Source organism: Bombyx mori, chromosome 4, assembly GCF_030269925.1.
Source record: "Bombyx mori chromosome 4, ASM3026992v2".
Classification (NCBI taxonomy): Eukaryota; Metazoa; Arthropoda; class Insecta; order Lepidoptera; family Bombycidae; genus Bombyx; species Bombyx mori.
This window is the reverse complement of record NC_085110.1, coordinates 18,089,003-18,110,597: the sequence shown is the minus strand read 5'-3', so window position 1 is coordinate 18,110,597 and position 21,595 is coordinate 18,089,003. Positions and strand designations below refer to the sequence as shown.

The following is a 21,595-nucleotide window of genomic DNA, read 5'->3' as shown; positions in this document are numbered from 1 at the left end:
GAAACGAATTGATCAAGACCTTCATAGTAATTTCGAACTCGACTAATTTTATCAATAGTAACAATTCTCATTTTAGTTATTGATAGTTCATGAACAAAGCTGTCATTCTAACCGTTACTATCCTTCCATTTTTTTATGTATTACTTCTTCAATCATTACGACTTCCACGATGAAGTTGTAACATTTTGTAATAAAAACCAAATCTGTCAAGTTTGTAAATTAAGAATAATTACTGGTGTTAAAGCGTATTTTAAACCCGCATGGGTAGATAGGTACCATAGATAGGGCCGTATAGGTATTCGGTCTATTTGATTTTTTTACGATGAGCGCATGAGACATGAGTTGCCGTAAAATTCAACAAGCTATCCGAGGAATGAAACAAAATTAAGTGTATTTTTTATAACGTAAACACAAATTACTATAACAATATTTAAACTCTGGCTAAACCCTTTTTTTTTAATAAAATGATATTCATTATTTGCATATATTGAAATTATTTTTTACACCGAAGTATCGGCTTCTAATGAGCGAAAACAACTATTTAAATTCATACAATAATTATTAAATTCATAAATAATACTATTCATCCTTAGTAGTATTCTTACCTTGCTTTTTCTACATAACTTTCTCTACTATTCTTATTCCTATTTACGGTACACCAAGAAGTTCTGTTGCGAAGTAGAGCTTGTTGTGAATCTGCAGAAATTGAAGAAGTTGAAGATTTCTGTGTTTACGTTCTAGTCTGAGAGGTAGGATTTTTTGAGTTTCGAGGCGAACAAGACCTAGCTTTATTCCAATGACAACTAGACATTATATGGGCTGTGAACTTGTCTGCCTTTATGTAGCAGCGATAATAAAAATAAAAATACTGAATTTGATGGGAGATTTTCATCTCAAACCTCGTCGTACCGTTAAGATAGTATCACTAACTGCAATGACTGGACGAAGGACTCGATTAAAATATAAAATTGATTAAATTGATTGATTAAATGCTTACTTTGTATTAAAAATACTCAATTTCAATGATTCTACACTGTATTCATTGAAACAAAAACGAATATTAAAATTGAAAAAATATTTTTATCCCAAAACTCTGTTTGACTTGGCATTGGCCAGTATTCCTAAAACATTTTTAGTTGGCAACACTGATCAGACAAGTCAAGTCATAAATTCCTAAAATAAAAAGATTTCTGAAGGAAACGGACTATCCTTTATGAGTTGTAGAATATTTCGTGAAAATAGAGGTTAAACCACCATCGCTCGTATAGTGGCGTAAAACATGTTTGATTAGTTTACTGCTTAGTAATTTTATGTTGATTCTTTGTTTCTTTGTGTAATTACCACGTACTGTGTCGAGACAGCGAGCACAGATAAAATGGCGACTGATCAAGCGAAAAACCGCATGCATGTGTTCAAGAATGCAGGCAAAGATGTCGATGTAAGTATACGAATGAATATATTATAGCGTAGAAAAAATACCATGCGAACTAGGCTTGACGAGTCTTGGACTCACTTTGCATTTTTTGTTTCCAGGAAATGCGCAGGCGAAGGAATGAAGTCACAGTCGAGTTAAGAAAAAACAAAAGAGAGGAAACACTTCAGAAACGGCGTAATGTGCCCATTAGCTATTCTACCGATGAGGAGGAGATCGACAAGAACCTCGCTACCACCGACCTTGATGAGCTGGTGATGAACGCTGCCAACGCAGAAAACCCTGAAGCACAGTTGGCTGCTGTGCAACAATGCAGAAAACTGCTCTCGTGTGATAAAAACCCGCCTATTGATGAGCTCATAGCTGCTGGAATACTCCCCATCCTAGTTCAGTGCCTTTCGAGGGCTGACAATCCAGCGTTACAATTCGAGACCGCTTGGGCTTTAACAAACATAGCTTCCGGAACGTCTGCACAAACAAACAAAGTAGTCCATGCCGGTGCAGTACCTGTATTCCTTCAGCTCTTGATGTCACCTCATGAAAACGTATGTGATCAGGCAGTATGGGCCCTCGGTAACATAATCGGCGACGGTCCAGTCCTTCGAGACTTTGTGATAGAACTAGGAGTTGTCAAACCACTACTGAGCTTAATCAAATCAGACATACCAATCCCATTCCTCAGGAATGTAACATGGGTGATTGTCAACCTCTGCAGGAGTAAAGATCCACCACCACCTCTGAAAACCATCCAGGAGATACTGCCTGCCTTAAATGTTCTAATCCTACACAACGACAGTAGTGTGAGTAAATAATTTTTTTGTTTACAAACATATTATGTGGCTGATCAAGTTATGTTGAGTTTAAAACTTGTCTGCTGTCACCGAAATCTTATATCTTATGTCAGTGTATTTTAAATAACCATTAATTAGACAAGCAATATTTAATTTATCAAATTAAAACTGAGCCATTTTCAAGCATATATGAAACATACTCATGACATTTCTCTAAACTTGACTTGACAGAAGACAGAAGCTTGACAGCCATATGCCTACAAAGGCAATAAAAAAAATTTGTAATTTAGAAAAATTAATTTGTAATATAGTGATGAATATAAAACAAGTGCTTCTGTCATATTAATTATAATATATTTAAGTGATATGATATTTTAAGCTTCATCACGATAAAAGAAACCTACTAAAAATAAAATGTAAGACAGATAAAAGGACATTGACCTTATAACTAAATAGCTGATATTTTACAGGTTCTTGTTGATACTGTTTGGGCCATTAGTTATCTAACAGATGGGGGCAATGAACAAATCCAAATGGTGATAGAATCTGGTATAGTAACAACCTTGATTCCGTTGTTGTCGCACAAGGAAGTGAAAGTACAGACGGCCGCCCTAAGAGCAGTTGGTAACATTGTCACAGGAACAGACGAACAAACTCAAGTTGTCCTGAACTGCGATGCTCTCTCACACTTCCCGGCTTTACTGACTCATCCGGTGAGTAAATTTTTAAAGTATTTTAAAGTTAAAGATTTGTTTTAATCACAAATTATACAATATTTTAGGATTTTGATAAACTTGCAAATACAGATATCATCAAAAGTAAAAATGCATAAGTATTTCTCTGTACTGCTCGCATTAATGGAATAGATCATCTTTTTCTGTGGTTTCATTATAAGTTTAAAGTAATATTCAATAAACGTAGTGCATTATATTAATTAAACACCGCTTGTTATCAAATATTATAGTATTGGTCTAATGACAATCAACAGATAAGAATTTAATTCTTTTACTGACAGTAATATTATTTGTATTTTGTGTAAATTTTGAAATGAAAACAGCACAGAAAGATAACAGATCATTGTATGATGAGGATAATGATTAAGAATTATCGTCGTCATATTATTTGTCATCGTCGTGGCCTAAAGGATAAGACGTAAGGTGTTCGAATCTCAGGCGGGTACAAATTTTTCTAATGAAATACGTACTCAACAAATGTTCACGATTGACTTCCATGGTGTAGGAATAACATCGTGTAATAAAAATCAAACCTGGAAAATTATAATTTGCGTAATTACTGGTGGTAGGACCTCTTGTGAGTCTGCACGGGTAGGTACCACCGCTCTGCCTATTTCTGCCGTGAAGCAGTAATGCTTTTCGGTTTGAAGGATGGGGCAGCTATTGTAACTATACTTGAAACCTTAGAACTTATATCTCAAGGTGGGTGGCGCATTTACATTGTAGATGTCTATGGGCTCCAGTAACCATTTAACACCAGGTGGGCTGTGAGCTCGTCCACTCATCTAAGCAATAAAAAAAAAGAATTTACCCTTCACTTAAATTGACTATTGTTCATAGAGTAAAACGATAGTTAAAATAGAAGAAATTTTAAAATCTGTAGAAGGTCTTTTTTTCTGGTATTAAAAAGTAGCATAACAGTATGTTCATCAAATCCATAGATTAAGCAGATAAGCTGATGTAATAGACAGATGCTTAGTCACTTGCCATTGACAAAATACAAATAAAAACTCACTATTTATTGTCAAAGAATGATCCAGATTAAATATTGTGTACCACTGAAATACTGAAACACCATATAACTGATTTCCTTGTAGAGGAATTTAATGCCATTATTAGAGCATTGTGGAGATGCTGTTTGTATTTGGTATGAAAAAATCTTTTTCATCTCAATTATTATGGGTATGTAATGAACAGTTGAAACTTAAACCAATCACAAAGCTATTAAAAAAATTCAATCACAATAGATAAATATTGTTGAAATACTTGAATACTATCAATATTTTGTAAATGTCTGTTAATTTTGATTTGAGTAACATTTTAATCTCAAATCACTCAATTAGAGTTAACTGTGTCCTCTTTGGGTGAAGACCCCTTAAAAATATATGTATTACCACATATTATCACTGTCCTTCTATGGTTGTTGTCAGTGAGTGCTGGTCAAGGAATTGCCATAGTATGTTGATTGATTCAGTCCACTCTTTGTTCACACTTGCAAATTAGATACATGTTCCTAAAATAACTCGTGAACGGTTCCAGAAATAAAATAGAAAGGCCCATGTTCAGTTATTGTCTAGTAAATTGAAAAAAGTCTGAACATTAATTAGTCTCCTGAGCTATCTGGAAAAATCTACTCAATCCCACTATTTTATGTTTAAATTTATTCTTTGTTTATTTTAGTACACAATATTATTCTCTAACTCAACTGACAGTTCATATGTAAATTCATACTTCTGCAGAAAGAGAAGATATGCAAAGAGGCGGTATGGTTTCTGTCAAACATCACGGCAGGTAATAAACAACAAGTTCAGGCTGTTATTGATGCTGGTCTCCTGCCCATGATTGTGGCCAACCTTAGCAAAGGAGAGTTTCAAACCCAGAAGGAAGCTGCTTGGGCCGTTTCCAACCTCAGCATCAGTGGCACGAGGGACCAAGTTGCTGCACTTATCAATTGTGGAGTTATACCGCCATTCTGTAATCTACTCAGTTGCAAGGATACCCAAGTTATTAATGTGAGTATAAACTTCTTTCATTAGACATGTCTTGGGTCATTGATATAACTTTATTTTAATGAAATAATCCTAAATGCAAAAAGTAACATCCATAGGTTAACAACCTGATAATCTAGAAAAAATTTAGATGTACTTAATACTATTGGAAAGATGACAAAAATGCACACGTAATTTTTTGGCAACTAGTTCGGGATACACAACATACATACAATACATACTAGTTTGAAGCAAAACTTTGATCTACAAATGAAATTTTGCACTACTTTCTGTTTAATAGTTTTAAAACTAAATTTTTTATCAAACATCCAATCCAATCCATTAATTTTAAAACCAAATAGGTATCCACAATTGTAAAACAAACAGATTTTGGTGAAACTGATATACAGGAATTAAAAATGAAGACTACAGTACCAACTCAAACATAACAGACAAAGTAGTTAAACTAAAAGCGGGTGCCTCACATTGACAAAACATGTTACAATGGAATGGTCCGCCGATACTTTTAGCTGTGGATGTAAATTCCACGTTCATGAGCCTTTCAAAAAAGTATAGGTACTAGGTGACTAATGATCGTTTATAAAATTAAAACAGTAACATGATCTGAATAAAAAACCGAATTTTTTGCCTAAACATTAGCCTGCAAACCACTGTCGCCGTTATCGCTTAGAAAGTCTAAATGTAAATGTGCATTTTAACAGTTTAAATAATAAGTAAATTTGAACTAGGGTTCAAGGATGATCCTGCAGTAATCAATTTTTTTTTCACCTAGGTGGAATATGTAGCCTAAGTACAAAATATCAACTATCTGATACAAGTAACGGTCATGAATTTAAACAAATTATCATGCCCTCTTTACAATTATTATCTAAAAATACCAAAAAAACTATAAAATAAAAACTCATTTGATATTAATTGTAAATTTTCTAGGTTGTACTAGATGGTCTCAGTAACATGCTGAAGATGGCTGGTGACAATGCCGAACAAGTTGCTAACATGATTGAGGAGTGTGGTGGTATTGACAAGATTGAAGATTTGCAGACCCATGAGAAGATGGAAATTTACAAGATGGCTTATGATATCATAGAACAGTACTTTGCGGGAGAGGTCAGTGCTCTTTGAACACATTATCGTAATAACATAATGTTTGGTGAATTGATTGGCAATATCCTGCGGTCCAAGAAAAGTTGCTTATTCACCTCTGGTTCAAATTCTATTCTAAATTGTCTAGAGAGTGCTCTGTAACCAGCAGAGCAGCTTGCTAGGCTCACAAATACTCTATTTTATTATTCATAATAGTTCATATAGTAGTTTTATCATTCTTAGAAGAATCTTATTATTCTTCTAAGAATTGTATTAATATGAAACATGAGTAAGTACAAATTGAATGGGACAGAAGACCGACTTCCAGTACTTGGCCAAATATTACCCATAAAGACAACAACTCACAATATTTACATAACTGCGACCAGATGTGCACATTTAAAATAACAAACTGTCTATATCCAAATATGTAAAGTACTTTTACCATTTGACTTTAGTTTCAAATGCAGGATTTTTACTCCACAAAATTAGTTATAAATTGGTCCAATCAACTCATTCACAAAATTGAAAAAATCATTCTAAAATATACATAATTTCGACACATTTTTCTTTCAAAATATCTTTTAAATGTGGCTAATACTCCAAGTGACCCCATGTTCCTCTGCCTTTTGCATTCAATTTGCTTATATATTAGAGGATATTTATTACTTATTGTAATCAACAAATTGACAAAAATACATACTTTTTGTTAAATAGTTTATTTCATGTTCAGTACAGGCTTAGTTTAAGTTACACAAACACCTGTTAATTTTACAATTATTAGTTAAATCCTGTTTACACTATGACTAATGCTAAATGTCAATTCAGGCCGTCGTCAGCACACTGCAGTGATTCACCCTCTGTCTGAGTGCTAACTTTCCACATTCTTAATACTTTCTATTCATTTTGTATATACTAGTCATATTAATATGAACAAATAATACAGGTCGAGTTGTATTGTTAACAGCGGTAGGGAAGCTTTCTTTTTTTTTTTTTTTTTATAGTGTTTAACGGTGCAAAATGAATATACATTAAGTTAGAATGTGTTTCAATAGAACTAAATTTAGCGTATAAGGGAATGGGTTGAGAGATGTATAAAGCGGTGTGTTGTGACAGGAGGAGGACGCGTCGCTGGTGCCGGCGGCGGGCGAGGCGGCCTTCCAGTTCGACGGCGGCGCCGCCGACAAGGAGCCGCCGCCCTTCCGCTTCTAGCTCGGCGCCGACCCCACGCCCACCCCGTGCTGACCCCACGCTCACCCCACGCTCGCCGCTCCAGACACAAGACATCGGATAAACACTTTTTCAACAGCCTCACCGAACACGGGTCTGTTGGTTGTTTACAACAAGTGTACGCCTAGTTTTACGTAAATTATTTTTACATTTAACGTTAATATGAAATTTTTTGCCTAGACTGAAAGTATCAACTTTCTGTAAAGAAATTTTTTAGAAAGAGTGTCTATCCGACCTTTTGGCTCTGGCGTCGAGGATGATGTTCTGGGCACGAGCCGTCGGTCCGGCCGACCTCGAACTGTCTCTGTAACGTTTGTTTACAAATCGACTATGTATGTATATGCCTGTTGGTGAACACTATTTTTATTGGCTTTCTTGTTGTAAATGAAAAAATAAAAATGATTATTGTAAAACGATGCTGTGACTAACCTGACTAAACGCATGTTTGAGTCGTTCATTTTTAATGCTATTAAGTAGTAATAAGAATTTTTCAATAAAGTGATTCTATTTAGATATTCCTTTTTTTCTTCAAATTCAAAACCTACCCCTACCTAGCCCTTATTAAAATATTCATTCTTATTATACCGAACGTGCATAATTTTTTGCATAAAACTATAAAAATTGAGTAAATTTTTGAAATAACTGGATCATCAAGTATTATTGAATAAATAGAATTTATTTAATGAAATGAACGGAGGACATTGATGAAAGGAATAGTACCATGAGGTTAAATTTATTGAAGCAACGGCTCCGCTTTCCGTATGCCACTTAAAATGTCATCACCTTGAAATAATTTATTAAAAAATAAATACATTTAATGAATATTTAAGAAATATGCAATGAAATACTTACTTTTTTAAAGTCGCAAGCGTAACATTTGACGTTGCTGTAAATTTCTTCTGTACACTCAGACATCGAACGCGTCGATATTTTGCTGTTTCCCGTCTCGTAGTATAACCCAACCTTGTGCTGGAAACTAATTTTAAAATTTAATACAAGCCATGGGAAAGGTTTTTTGCATTACCTACTATTAGAAAGATACTCAGTAATAAAATCGTGACCTAAGACCGAAGACGCCCGGTGTAACTATTTTGAGCGCTACGACTGTGCCGGAATTCGAATCAAGCAGTTTTTTATTTTTTTATTTGGATTCTAAGGCTTAGTATTGATTTTACCAATATCATAGTATGCACAAAAATGACAGGTGCTTATAGAAAAAAAAAATACAAATGATCAGATTTTCCATAAGCGAAGCTGTGATTTTAAGAACAGTACAAACAAATATTTTATGTTACACTAACTACTTTAAACATAAATATTATTAATAGAAAAATTGTACATAGAATAATATCATGTTTAGAATATACTAAACATAATAGAGAGTTAATATTAATAGGCCAGGGGGATTAGTTCTTTTTGACGCTCAACAAGTGTGTACTTTCATTTATATTGAATAAAAAAAAATGATTTTATTTGATGTTTTGAAAGGATATCATAAAGTACTGCTTTTTCTAAAGAGAAATGCACTTAACAGTAGCACGTGCCCGCGAATGACTTCCACGGCGGGGGAATCTCTTTCTCTCTCTCGCTCTGTCTTCGACATCCTCGTCAACATAATTCCATTCCTTTTGTCCTTCAGCACTACATCTTTCCACCCATAATATAACATTGTATAATAATAAAGCAAATTCTCAAAAAATGTAATTGGCGTAATTAATGGTTCTAAGGCGTCTTGTGAACCTGCACGGGTATGTACGACCATCCTGTCGTTCGAGGCAGTAATGGATTCCGATTTGGCGAGGAGGCGACGACACTAAAAATAGGTACAATAGGGACTTAGACCTCATATTTCCGGGAAGGTGGCGACATTCACGTAGGTATTTGTGAGATGAAGACGATATTTGATTTTTATTAAACAACGTTATGTCTTCATTGTGGAAGTCATTTATGAAGACGAGTTAAGTGCATATTTCCGGGCGTTGTGCCCTCCACGGCGACTTCAAATAAAGTCTAATTACTACTAGGTTTATTTGGAAGGTTAGTTTGAAGTTAGATTTTTATGATGATGTCAGACCTTTAATTTTCTAACATCATTTAATAACTCTATACTCTTAGAAGTCGCCTTGTGGAACTGGCTCCACAATACAGATTATTGATAAAGCCAAATAATGGATATAAAAATTACTTAGGCAACGGTTTAGTCCAATGATTGTCTAGTCTGTTGACTCGCATAATGGCCCCAAGACGTTGCAACAAATTGAAATTGTCACTTTCAATCTTGGCCTTTCTATCAAGCTCACGCTGACATTTCTTCAGTTTCATGGCCACGTGGGGTCGGGGTGGTGGGGAGCGATCATCAATGGCGGGCTGTGCTAATTTAACCTAAAAACATTTCATAATTCTTATTCGTACGCTGGATGCAGGCAGCGCAGAACCGATCACTTGAGGGAGGCCTATGTCTAACCCATAGACACAGCCCACTGAGTTTCTTGCCGGATCTTCTCAGTGGGTCGCGTTTCCGATCCGGTGATAGATTCTGCGAAACACTGCTCTTGCTAGGGTCAGTGATAGCATCACTCCGGTTTGAGCCCCGTGAGCTCACCTACTAGCTAAGGTTACGCTGAAATAGCCTGTCAAGGCTATCAGCTTAGCTTAAAAAAATTTGTCTAACAGTGAACTTCTGTGGGCTGAAAGATTCATCTATCATCATAAGCATTAAAGAACTTGATTTGAACCGTGAAAGTTCTTTCCCTATTTCTCCTTATACTTTATAGATGGGTAAACCAGCCCTCCGAGCCCCTCCCTAAAGGCTTCGCGGCAGAAATAAGCAGGGTAGTGATACATACCCGTGCGGACTTATACCACAGAATTTATCGACTTAATTTTTTGTTTTAGTTTAATAAACGATCTTATGCGAATAATGTCATTTCCTTCATCGTCGATGTCTTTCGTAAATATCTCCTTGTCTTATCACTCTGGTCAGAGCGGTCGTGGTCGTCATGTAATATCATTGCTGTGGGCAGATGTTATACGCCTCACGAGCAATCGCCACTTCCACCTTCGTAAATACGTGATAGATATTTCCTTAGGAAGAATGACGTCTGTCTGAAGTATTTGAACCTCGACAAAGCTTAATTATTCAATACTTTAGTAGACGGGCTTAAAGGCTACAAAACTTCATATTTTTAAATGTCGTAAACAAACAGACCTTTACATAACATACCCTGTCCCTAAGCTGCCTCACTGTGCCATAAGATATCCAATCAATAAACTCATTAGAATAGGAGGATTAGTATTAGCGTTCACTTACTTTCAATCTGTGATCTTTGAATCTCCTGTCTTCCCACGGCTGAACAAGCAGCTTATCTCGCCTCGAAAGCATATTCCTTACGTAAAGTCTCTAGATATATAAGAGTTCAGTAAAATAGCCGGCAAGTGATTGATCAATAGTCCATTGTAGCTGCCCCGGCAACGTTCCATAACCAAATCAGTTAATTTAATATGAATTGCCAGATATTATCGTTATATTATGGTCACCGCGGCTCACACATTTCACGATGTTAATGCTGCTTGTTTTATTATCATAAATACTCATCTTTTTTAATACACAAAAATATTTTTGTTATCGTGGAATCTTTGGTGCATTGGACGCTTTTGTCATAATAATAGTTATTACTTATTAGTACGGTGAGGGTTTCTCGACTATATCTCTGGAGCTTTAGATTTTACTGTTTCTCTGAGTTCTAAGACAGGAAGGGTGAAGGTTAAAAAATAAAAAATATAGTTTAAAGGAGGGTCGCTATACTGTAAAACTGAGGCTAAAAACTGATGTCTCAAGTTAGGCGACGACATTTACGTTGTATGGACTCCGATAACCACTTAACACCAGGTAGGCCGTGCGCTCATCCCCCTTTTAAGCAATGAAAAAAGAAGGGAACTTTCAATCTAAGCTCCTACTCTCTTATTCTCTTCTCAACAAATTTGTTTAGGAGCCAATACATGTTCAACGAGAGCGCCATTACTTCTGGCGTGAGCATCGCTGCGGCTCCTGGACTCACAGGGTCACGTGTGCCGCAGCGAGCGACCGACTACCGCGGACTGGACTCACGCGCTCGTCTGAACAACTTCGGGGATTTGTTTAGGCCGTGACGCGACCATCAACCTCAAGACTATGATTAATGTTTAATGAAATATTTTAAAAAATCATTAAAGGTGTTGAACAATTAAACCAAATTAGCAAATTAATAAATAAATTATAATGTTAAATATAATACACTGCACTTACGATATTACATATAATATGCGCGTTATACCATACAATGTACATCAAACATTCCAAACGCTATGTTTAAATATAATAAATCATTATAAAATCATATACCTTTGAGCAATATAAAAAAAAAAACTCAATCACTCTATTACATGTCTAAATACTAATTATACTTATTGAAAGATCGACCGTTCCAAGCTGGTGCGTGTGGCGGTACGACGACGCGGCGCGACTGGCGAATCTGACTTACATCCGGACCTCGACCGGGACTCTGCTACGGTACATCACTCGTGACGTCACAGAGAACGAACCTTCTGGAACTACAACTAAATAAGCAAGTCTGTACCGCCTTAACTATAACGGGTGTATATACACCGCCCGTACAAAACACTGGGAATAATTATTATGGAATAAAAAAGTTAGGCAAACTATTATTTACAGCCGACCGACGCGACCCGACGCGGATGAACCTTAAATGACAACTGTTGTAGAGATGTTGTTTGCCTCATACAACCGTATGGGTCGATGTGGGGATCCAACCCGTCCTCGCCTCCGCGCCGGATGCAGCTGCCCGCGGGCATCACGCAGACAGCTCACGTATGCTGTTGCCGCTACCTTACAAATCCCTTAAGTCCATACACCGCGTTTTCTATGACGGGACCGCTGACGAAACAAGCACTTAATTATTTAATCACTAGTTACTTTTCAGTTAATATAATAACTAAACGATGTTTTTGACTAGTTTAATATTATCTTAATCGTTATTTATTATAAAAATACAAAAGTGTATTAGTATATCGAGGCGTGTCCGCGGCGCGGTACACAAATCAGACTCGGCCGTCGTCGCCGGTACGAGATGCTTCAGGGAATGTAGATCCAATTTCATTAATTCATTTTGGCATAGTTTTACGAGTAAAGCTTAATTGATTAGTGCAAGTTACAATATGTTATATTTAATTAACGCTTCGTGTACAAAAAGGCTATAAATGACATCAGTTTATAAACTACATCGGCACGTCTAACCTACGCGATACATACAAAAAACAGTTCCCAGAAACCCTTCCGAGTGATCGTTGCAAAGTGTCGAGTGCTGGAGATCGTTCAGACTCCTCAACTTCGCTAACGGGTTCGTCACCGCGACAGAGCTAGCAGACTCACTGTGACGTCACAATCGATCGCGCCCCGACCACATAACGTACAAATGCATCGGGGAGGCTGGGAGCTCGCGCGTCGCCTGTGACTTTGTCGCAACGTCCGGGAGTCGAAATGAAGAACTGTATTATAACTAGTATATATAAAATTTATTGTGCCACCGTATTTCGGACACCATATTTTTATGGTTCTATAGTATTTTTTTTTATTTTAAGAAAATTCTATTTTGTAAAGAAACACCTTTCAAGCTTACAAATAATGAGAATTTTGCGTAAAAAAAAAACAACAAAATTATACTAAATATAGTTTAGTCAGTCGCAAAATACGTTGACAACCACATATACAGATTACATATTTAGTATCAGAAGTCATGTTAGAAGCGGTCTTGTATCGCACTAACACCGTAGCAGTACGGCACTAGTACCGCTAGCAGTATCACCTGGTACGGCACTAGTACCGAAACAGTATCGCCTGGTACCGCACTAGCATAGCCTGGTATAGCACTAGTACCAGAACAGTATCGCCTGGTATGGCACTAGTACCGGAACAGTATTGCCTGGTACGGCACTAGTATAGTCTGGCATAGCATTAGTACCAGAACAGCATCGCCTGGTATGACACTAGTACCAGAACTGTATCGCCTGGTATAGCACTAGTACCGGAAAAGTATCGCCTGGTATGGCACTAGTGTCAGATATCGCAAGGTATAGTACTAGTATCAGAACAATATCGCCTGGTACGGCACTAGTACCGCAGCAGTACTGCCAGCAGTGAGCACGACACAAAAGTCACAAGTGATCGCTTCGAACTAACCTCTAAAATGTACACAAATGTGGGCGGCTCGCGGGCCCATGTGCGCTGTCTATTCTAATCAAACAATAAATGCGATGAATACTATTTTTATTATAAGCGCACGCTGGACGCAACGCACAGCCATGTCGTTAACAATGTCAACTAGCCGGCTGACAACCGGTAGCTGTCCCGTTAGGTGCGATTGCAGGACTCTAGGGTTGTCAGATTATTTTCCTCTCATACTAAGGGAGTGACAGTCGCAAATTGACCGCCAATGTAAATATTCCACAATGAATTATAAAACTGACTTCTAAAAGAAGCATCTAAATATCGGAAAATATTTACTGTATCTTCACTGCTCAAAACCATCCATCGAATGTGAGAAAGAGACAAAAACAATATCTTTACAAAAATAAATGATTTATGTAAATGCAAATATAGTTCGGCGCAGAGAGCGCGGCTGCAGGCTGCGGGAACAACCGTCCGTTCGTGTCCCTAAACAACTCTATATGAAATCAGTCATTTCTCAGAGGTACTCGTTTGTGGAAGTCACTTAAAAATTTTTAACAAAAATAAATCAATACTTATTTACCTTGAAAAAAGTTAAACAAAAAATTTGTCCGAAATAAAAACCTTCTTTTTTACCTTAACTAGAAAAATAATTACAAAAATAATAATAACAACGCAATTAGCTGCCACTGTCAGTATTCACTAGTTTTACTGTCACTGTTCATTGAAGACGTGACGATCTCGTACAATATTAATAATTCAATAATCGTGTACGGTGAACGAATATTGAAATCAGCCATCCCTTTCTTACGCTTATGAGTGACAGAGATAGCTGTTACAAATAATATTGATTCGAAATACGATTCAGTATAAATACGACTACAATGTATAAATTACAATATAAAATGTTGTACAATTAATTGTCTACGTGTTAACACAATGTTCGGTTTAGACTTCAGCGTTTCGTTGATGCGTTATGATCCCTAAAGTAAATATCGTGCTCATCCCACAGGGTAAAGGGCGCAGCACGTCACCACGTGATCGTTTTCAGTGTGCTTAGTGCGAGTTTTTTAACGTTCTCGATAGCGTTAAAGTTAGCTCATATTTGTATGGAATGGAATCGTTTGTGTACGTTTGCCGCTAGGGGCGCTATTCTAACTGCATACAAAATTGGGTTAACTTCTACGCTACGCTGACGTGTCCGCGCGCCGCTGACGTCACGTCTCGCTCACTGCGCGCGCTTAGAGCGAGACGTACAGGGGGCGTGGGTGGGGGGCGCGGGGTGCCTGCCGGGGCACTACATCGGGGGCCTCCAAAACCGTAATCAAGTTCTCAGTTGAACCTGTTTCGGTCAACATTTTTCGAGCCCGTGAACTACGATTTGACATCAAATATCAATAAACTTTTTTATTGATACAATTCACAAAGCATTAATGAGTAATAAATATAGTAGGTAATTCTTGATACGCAAATGACATCCCGATGATGCCGATTTTGACATTTTGGATAAGTTTCATTAATGAATTTATCTAGGACTGTGTCTAGCGATGGGTCAGACAGCACGCCGCACACCGCCGCGTCGTGCGTTACCATTGTGCGGTGCGCGTCGTGCATAACCGCGTAATTAAGTCGTGCCAAGTCTCCTCGCTCCATAGGTTTGGACTGGTAATATTCTTTCTAGCTATCAAATACTATATCCATATAATATTGACTAATTTTGCGAAGACTGATTTGCGACGTTCCCCTATCGATATATTTCAGATTATCGCTATATGAGTGCGCCGCCGGCGGAGCACCGGGGCAGGGGGGCGCAGCTCCCGGCCGCCCCCGCGCTACATAGAGCCGTGTCGGCTGCTATATTTAAAAGCTAAGATAATATAAAAACCTACTTAATGTATTTAAACTAATTTCACATAAATTTTGAAGATTATTTTTTGAATAAGATATATTCTGAAATTTTTATTCATTTAATGAACGTCCTCCCATAGTGCGTCCCTCCGACCAGAGCACGGCGGCGCGCGCGGGGCACTGAGCGTCGTTTTACTGTATGCAATGAGTATTATTTAAAGCTACAGAAAACGTCAAGCGATTATGATTGTAATAGTTTAATGATAAGTGAAGTTGTCGCTAGCTGATAATGTATGTATTCTAATAATGATTACGAACGACCTGCGAGTCCGGCGTGACGTTGGTGGGAACCTTAACTGACAAGGGGTGAGGAGCTAAAATACCCTTTAACTGAAGGCCTTAAAGTAGTGAATGTTGTCGGATGCGGATCAGCAGAGCTTTGGGCGCGGCAGCGGGCGCACGAGGTACAGCTTCTCGCCGTGCTTGTTGGTGTAGATGGGCGCGCGCTGGTAGTGCGCCACCAGCAGCTCCAGCGAGGGGAACTTGCGCTGGCCGATGCAGTAGGCGCCGCCCTCCACGTGCACGCGGAAGTGCTTGTTGCGCGCGGGCGCCTTGAGCGACACGGAGTAGTCGCCCGCGTTGGTCTCCGAGTCGCGGATGAGGAAGTCGCCGTCGTGTCCGTGCTGGTTGAGCAGCGCGTCGCAGTGCGTGCGCGTGATGGCGCCGTAGTACCAGGCGCGGCCGGCGGGCCCGCGGTCCGGGGGCCGCTCGGCGTAGGGCAGCGCCAGGTAGTCGGCCAGCTCCTGCAGGTAGTTGCGCGGCACGAGGCCCAGGCGGCCGCGGTGGTCGCGCGCGCGGTACCACTCGGGGTCGGAGGGCGGCCGCTCCACGATCTCCAGCCGGTCGCCCTTCTCGAACGACAGCTCCTGTTCGTTGTTCGACGAGAACGAGTACAGCGCCACCTGCCGCCGCGACAACACCAGACGTTACCAATTATCTCAAAATGCTATAACCGGTGCGGGAGAGGGCAGGCCCATCCTATTCCTGTCACAAGGACGCGAGGTCTAGTAAACATCGAAACGTGTTGCAAGAACAAACAATAGTGATAGGTTCGAGTGTAAATTTAATTCGATCCTGGGTACAGAGGTTACGAGTAAACTATGAACGGGGCTATGAACACCCTAGATCATATTCAATTAGTACTCACAACAATATCCAGAACGTTTTCAGCCATCGCGTAGGTGTGCACGGGGTCTTCATTGTCACCTTCTTCGCTCGTGTAATTCGATGGAAACCTGTTAAACATAGAGAGCGTCACACGTAGGGTCCACCTGTACTGTAGGTTCGCAGACCAAGAGGCCACCGGGGGCCGCGCACTGACCAGCCGGTGTGTCCCTGGTACTGGCCGCGCCACCAGCCGTCGTTGCTCTTCTCCAGGATGAGGATGCGCGTGCCCTTGGTGAGCGAGAGCTCGTCGGGTTGCTGCGCCTGGTAGTTGTACTTGACGAGCGCCGCCCCCAGCGCGTCGCCGGCGTCCGTCCGTCGGGCGGCGCTGGGGGACTCGGGCCCCGCCCCGCGCACCGGCGAACTGTTCGACGGGAGTGTCTTCGAACCCGAACCTTTCTTCACTTTCTTCTTAATACTGGAAGAAACGAAAATCAGCCAACAGCCATACATATACCACAAATGTTTTTGCTTAAAATTTAAAATATTCACTGAGTAAAACTCTTTTACTAAAACTAACCTGTCAAAAAGCGATGGTTTCTCTTTCTTGACATAATTGCTGGGCACGTAGCCAGACTGGCTGCGAGCATTCTGCACGCGCCACCAGTGTTTCGAATCATCAAGCAGAAGGTACCTCTCGTTTTTACGAAGATCCAACTCCTGGGCACCTTGAGCTGCATAATCGTACTTTGCTACAACATAGCACACGTCATCCTGAAATGTATTTAAGCCTATTATTACAATAAGCGGATTGATTTTTACACACATCTGAAGTCAAATGAATTCAAAGTCAAATTATTTGATTTTTCTTTTGTTTTTTCTTAAATTTTTAGTTTTATTTTCGGGTTCACCATTTAATTTGATTTTTATTTTGTTTCTTTCTTAAATTTTTATAATTTATTAATTTTACTAATTTATACCATATTCTGAGTATGTACACACGTACGGAGTCTTCATTCCCGCAAAGAACCAAAGGGAAATGGGGGTGACTGAAAATCAGCGCTGTTCAATTTATCAATCTTGAACAGCAATAGCTGAGCCACCTCCTTTTGCCTTTTTCTCTTTTTATTTTGCTTTTCTTTTTTTTTGTATTTCATTTTATGATGTGAAAGGCAATAAATGATCTTTATTATTATTATTATTATTTGTTATTGTTGTACAGCAATGTAAAACAAACATCAATCGTCAAATGTGAGGCTGTTGAACTTCTTGGTTAACAGATTTTGTGAAATCACTAACAACATTTCCAAGGTTTATTGTCTTTGTTGAGTTATAATATGTCTGTTGACTCTCTGGACACCACAATACGATGCAGTTACCAGTATCACATAATTTTATTGAATATTATAATAGAAGTGAAAAAAACAGTACAAAAAATAGGCAAATGCATCCTTCAATTCTAAGCCATAGAATACAAAAAATTCTGTCAAATACTAGGTGTTCTGTCTTTGTACAGATTTTGGTAGGCCATATTATGAGTACACATATGGGTACTAACACTCTACTGATTTCTGCTGTGAAGCAATCACACATTCTGGTTTGAAGGGTAGAATAACAGCTCTTCAAGATTTCTGTTGATTGGTGAAATTCATGGTGTCTCGATTGTAGAATGTTTTAGACAAATTACAATTAAAGTAAGTAATGAAGTTGAACAAACACAATTAACTTGAAGTTTTTTGTAAGCAGTTCTTTCCTTTCTTTTATGGTCATCCCATTCTTAGATAGACTGAGCTGAGTTCTAAGCGAAAAAGGTTTTCCATACATGGCACCTGGAAACCATGGCTTTACTCCACATTGAGAGCTTTAAGGTTTTTATTATAGAATGCACAGCCTAACCTAACAGCCCTTCAAAATATTATGGGCAGGTTGGTTGATTAATACAAGATTATGATATTGTATCATAAATTCAAATTTAAAATTTTAAACTATTATAGGATCAATAGTACACAAGTAATAATTCTACTTAATTGCATGTATAAATTCTTCAATGTTCTATAATAAAAATTGCTATCTAGTTTATTTACTTTATTGCATTGATGGGACATCTGCATAGACATCACAATGCTGAAATTAACTATATATAACTATATACTAGCATCCATTTGAAGGTTCGCATAGTTGATTATGGGTCTTAACAAATTGATTTTAACCCAATTTATTACAGCTGCAACCAAGAACTACCTCTTTATAAAGTTTCTTTGTGTGGTGGTATTTCAGTTTCATCAGGCATAATGAAATAGTAAATATTTGTGATGTGATTGATATGATACTAGTCTTTTCAAGTGATAAATATATTCTTGAAAATTTGCATAAACTAACAAATAAGAAAGAGTTGCTTCCAAAAAAAAACAATACAGCATTTCTTCAGATTTTAAGTCAAAGGGCTCCTAAAATTTGACTTTTTAACACTAAGCATATATAGGTCTATTTAACCATTTAGAGCTTTTGTAAAATTTATATAGCTTAATACATTTTTCAAACAATAATACAGTCCTTAGAATATGCATATACATAATATTTTCAACTCTTTACTTCTAGTTATTTTTTCTCTTTTCCAAGAAAAACCAGACTAAAAAACAATTTCATGCAAAAATAAAGAAGTTCACAAACTTCTCTACATACATAACTACAGTTATATATGATTTTTTTTATACCAAATACAAAAGACAACTTAACAACATCCAAACCAACTGCCTCTTAACTTTCTAGAAGAAAGTCACAAATGAAATCTCAAGTGGCACACTACACTTTAATTGGATCAACTTTTAATCTTGGATTGGATTTTAATTTTAAATATTGATCTTTATTTATGGATACTTACTTTGTTTTTGGACAAGAGACTGAATCTCTACCTGTTGCATAAGCATATCTGATTTCGATTTACAGATTTGCAGATTAATAACAGAAAAAAAAAGAATCATTAAAATATTAAAAATGATTTTTTAATTAAAACCTATACTTTATATACTTTTTTAATTAAAGTTGCCTGAGTGTGGTAGGAATAGGTATACAATAACTCTCAGTATGTTCAGTGTTAAAATATTTGTAATTTCTACATTATCTTATCATTATCAATGTTTATTTACTGATATATATTTACTAAAGTATACATTGATTTGTTCATTGTGGTTGTTTTTAGTAGATTTAAAATAAATCCAATATAAATCCAAATGGGGTTTATAACTCTTGAAAACTTCTCATAACCACTGGGTGGTTTCAAAACTGATCTGAATACTAAACCATCAGAAGATACTTGAGCAGTAGCTCTGTATATAGTGATAATGATAAAAAGCGTATAATCTATTGTATTAAACTTGCTCATGTATATTCTTGATCACCTATCAGTCTGAGTACACACCTGAGCGTTCTTCCCGTGCCTCGTATTGGCCATGGCGTTAGGTGCTGGCAGCGGCTTACTAGCCCACACCGAATCTGCGGCGCGCGCCGACCGCGTCTCCAGCATGACACCCTCAGCGGGTCGCCTTCGGCCGCTGGCCTTTCACTGATACATTGCAACGCCCACTAAACTACACTCACTGTTTGACGCTGACGGACCGATTAGTCTCAAAGTCTCTGCAATGTAGAGACAGCGAGCCTCCGAATTGTTTTGATTAATTAAGCCTTGCGAATCTTGGATCAAAAGTAAACTATCTGCAGCTGAACATTCCCGTAGCACCCGAGTAAGGTCTAAGAATACTAGGTTCTTAAGAATATTTTCTGAGCTTACAGAATATCTATTGCATTTAATTGTAGCTATTTTATTGAATTTTTCAATGAAAACCTTAAAAACTAAATTTTTTTATTAAATGATTTCACTTTCCTCCACAGATCTCGGTGGGGCAAACGACGGATCAATAGACAATTCAATTTTTTTCCATAAAAAAATTGATTTCATAGACAATATTAGAAATTACTTTTTTTTCCTACCTAAGCTGATGATCTAGAGAGAATTAGCGTATCCGAGCCAGTAGGTAGGTGAGCTCACGGGGCTCAAACTTGACGATGTTTCTAACGTGAACCCTAGCAAGAGCCGTGCTTCGCAGAATCTACCACCGGATCGGAAACGCGATCCACTGAGAAGATCCGGCGAGAAATCCGGGCTAGAAATTACGATTTACGAAGCATGCTTGATTATAGGAGAGAACTTAGAGTCAATACTTTTAGATCTGTTTTTTTTTGTTTGGTCTGATAAAACACAAAAGTAAGCCATCAGTTTTAGTAACATAATTATTCTGACAGGAACGCGAAAAGAGAAGTTTGTGGTTTTACTGTGAAACATCTCTATGACGAGTCGTCATGTGCAAGCAACAGTTTCTTAATATTAATGTTTTCTTTTTCATTATTCCACATGGATTTTCTGTCTTATAATATCCTTGCATCTATACCCATACAAAATTATATCAATGCTTTACATCTGCCAGCCTAGCCGTCCCGGAATGGAAATTTTTATATGCAAAATTTGTTAGATTTGGGATCAAATAAAGTAGCTCTTCTTCTAAAATTATAAAGCTTAGAATTTTCGGCGAATAAAAAGAAGTTTTTAAGTTGAACACAAAATAACGAAAACTTAAACTAGTGCAAGTTAAAAGAGTGCAAATTTTTTTGTGGATCAAATTTGAAGGCCCTTCTAAAACTCCATACATATACTCATTTAGCTTTAAAAACATATATTATGCGTGTAACTCACACGTGGTAGAAGTGAAATCTTCAAAAATTTTGGCTTCAAGTTAATGTAAAATTTCAGGGAGAGGATAATTATGTATGTTTTAAAATAGTAATGTTCATAGTGATACAAAGTTTGATATTTATTTTACACTTTATTCGTTTAAATTACATAGATTTATTCAATATGTATTAAGTACGAATATTAGGTACGAAGCAGAGCACAAAGAGAACCACGAATTTAAGAAACACTAATGCTACTTCATTTTCTCCCACGTTAAATCTTAAAAATTTAAGTGTCTGTCTCTTTCTACTATCGCTTTTTCTGTTCATCGACTTTCGAATCACAACGATGATAA

General features: G+C 37.6%; 2 protein-coding genes across 2 annotated transcripts in view; one reads left to right on the top strand and one right to left on the bottom strand.

The window, feature by feature from the left end:
• Positions 1–1,158: 1,158 nt before the first annotated feature.
• Positions 1,159–21,595, top strand: part of LOC732872 (karyopherin alpha 3) — a gene marked incomplete at its 3' end in the record, with an annotated part of 36,503 nt that continues 16,066 nt past the window's right edge. Inside the window, 6 exon segments of the mRNA NM_001046875.1 lie at positions 1,159–1,438; positions 1,534–2,232; positions 2,694–2,936; positions 4,697–4,969; positions 5,897–6,073; positions 7,166–7,790. Coding sequence (NP_001040340.1) covers positions 1,376–1,438; positions 1,534–2,232; positions 2,694–2,936; positions 4,697–4,969; positions 5,897–6,073; positions 7,166–7,261 — 1,551 coding nt within the window. The 5' untranslated portion in view covers positions 1,159–1,375.
• LOC101739261 (cytoplasmic protein NCK1) lies at positions 11,513–20,439 on the bottom strand. The gene is made up of 5 exons (XM_004925773.4): positions 19,933–20,439; positions 17,095–17,288; positions 16,732–16,992; positions 16,558–16,645; positions 11,513–16,312 (listed from the first exon to the last, which is right to left on the bottom strand). Exons 1-5 carry the CDS (start codon positions 20,035–20,037, stop codon positions 15,779–15,781), a joined length of 1,182 nt encoding a protein of 393 aa, XP_004925830.1. The 5' UTR covers positions 20,038–20,439; the 3' UTR covers positions 11,513–15,778.

Excerpts from the sequence above, each read along its gene's own strand:
- LOC101739261 (XM_004925773.4), bottom strand. The coding sequence starts at position 20,037 with ATGCTGGAGACGCGGTCGGCGCGCGCCGCAGATTCGGTGTGGGCTAGT. Across the intron at positions 17,289-19,932 it reads GGCACGGGAAGAACGCTCAG|GATGACGTGTGCTATGTTGT; the intron begins GTGTGTACTCAG and ends AATACATTTCAG. Across the intron at positions 16,993-17,094 it reads AAACCATCGCTTTTTGACAG|TATTAAGAAGAAAGTGAAGA; the intron begins GTTAGTTTTAGT and ends CGTTTCTTCCAG.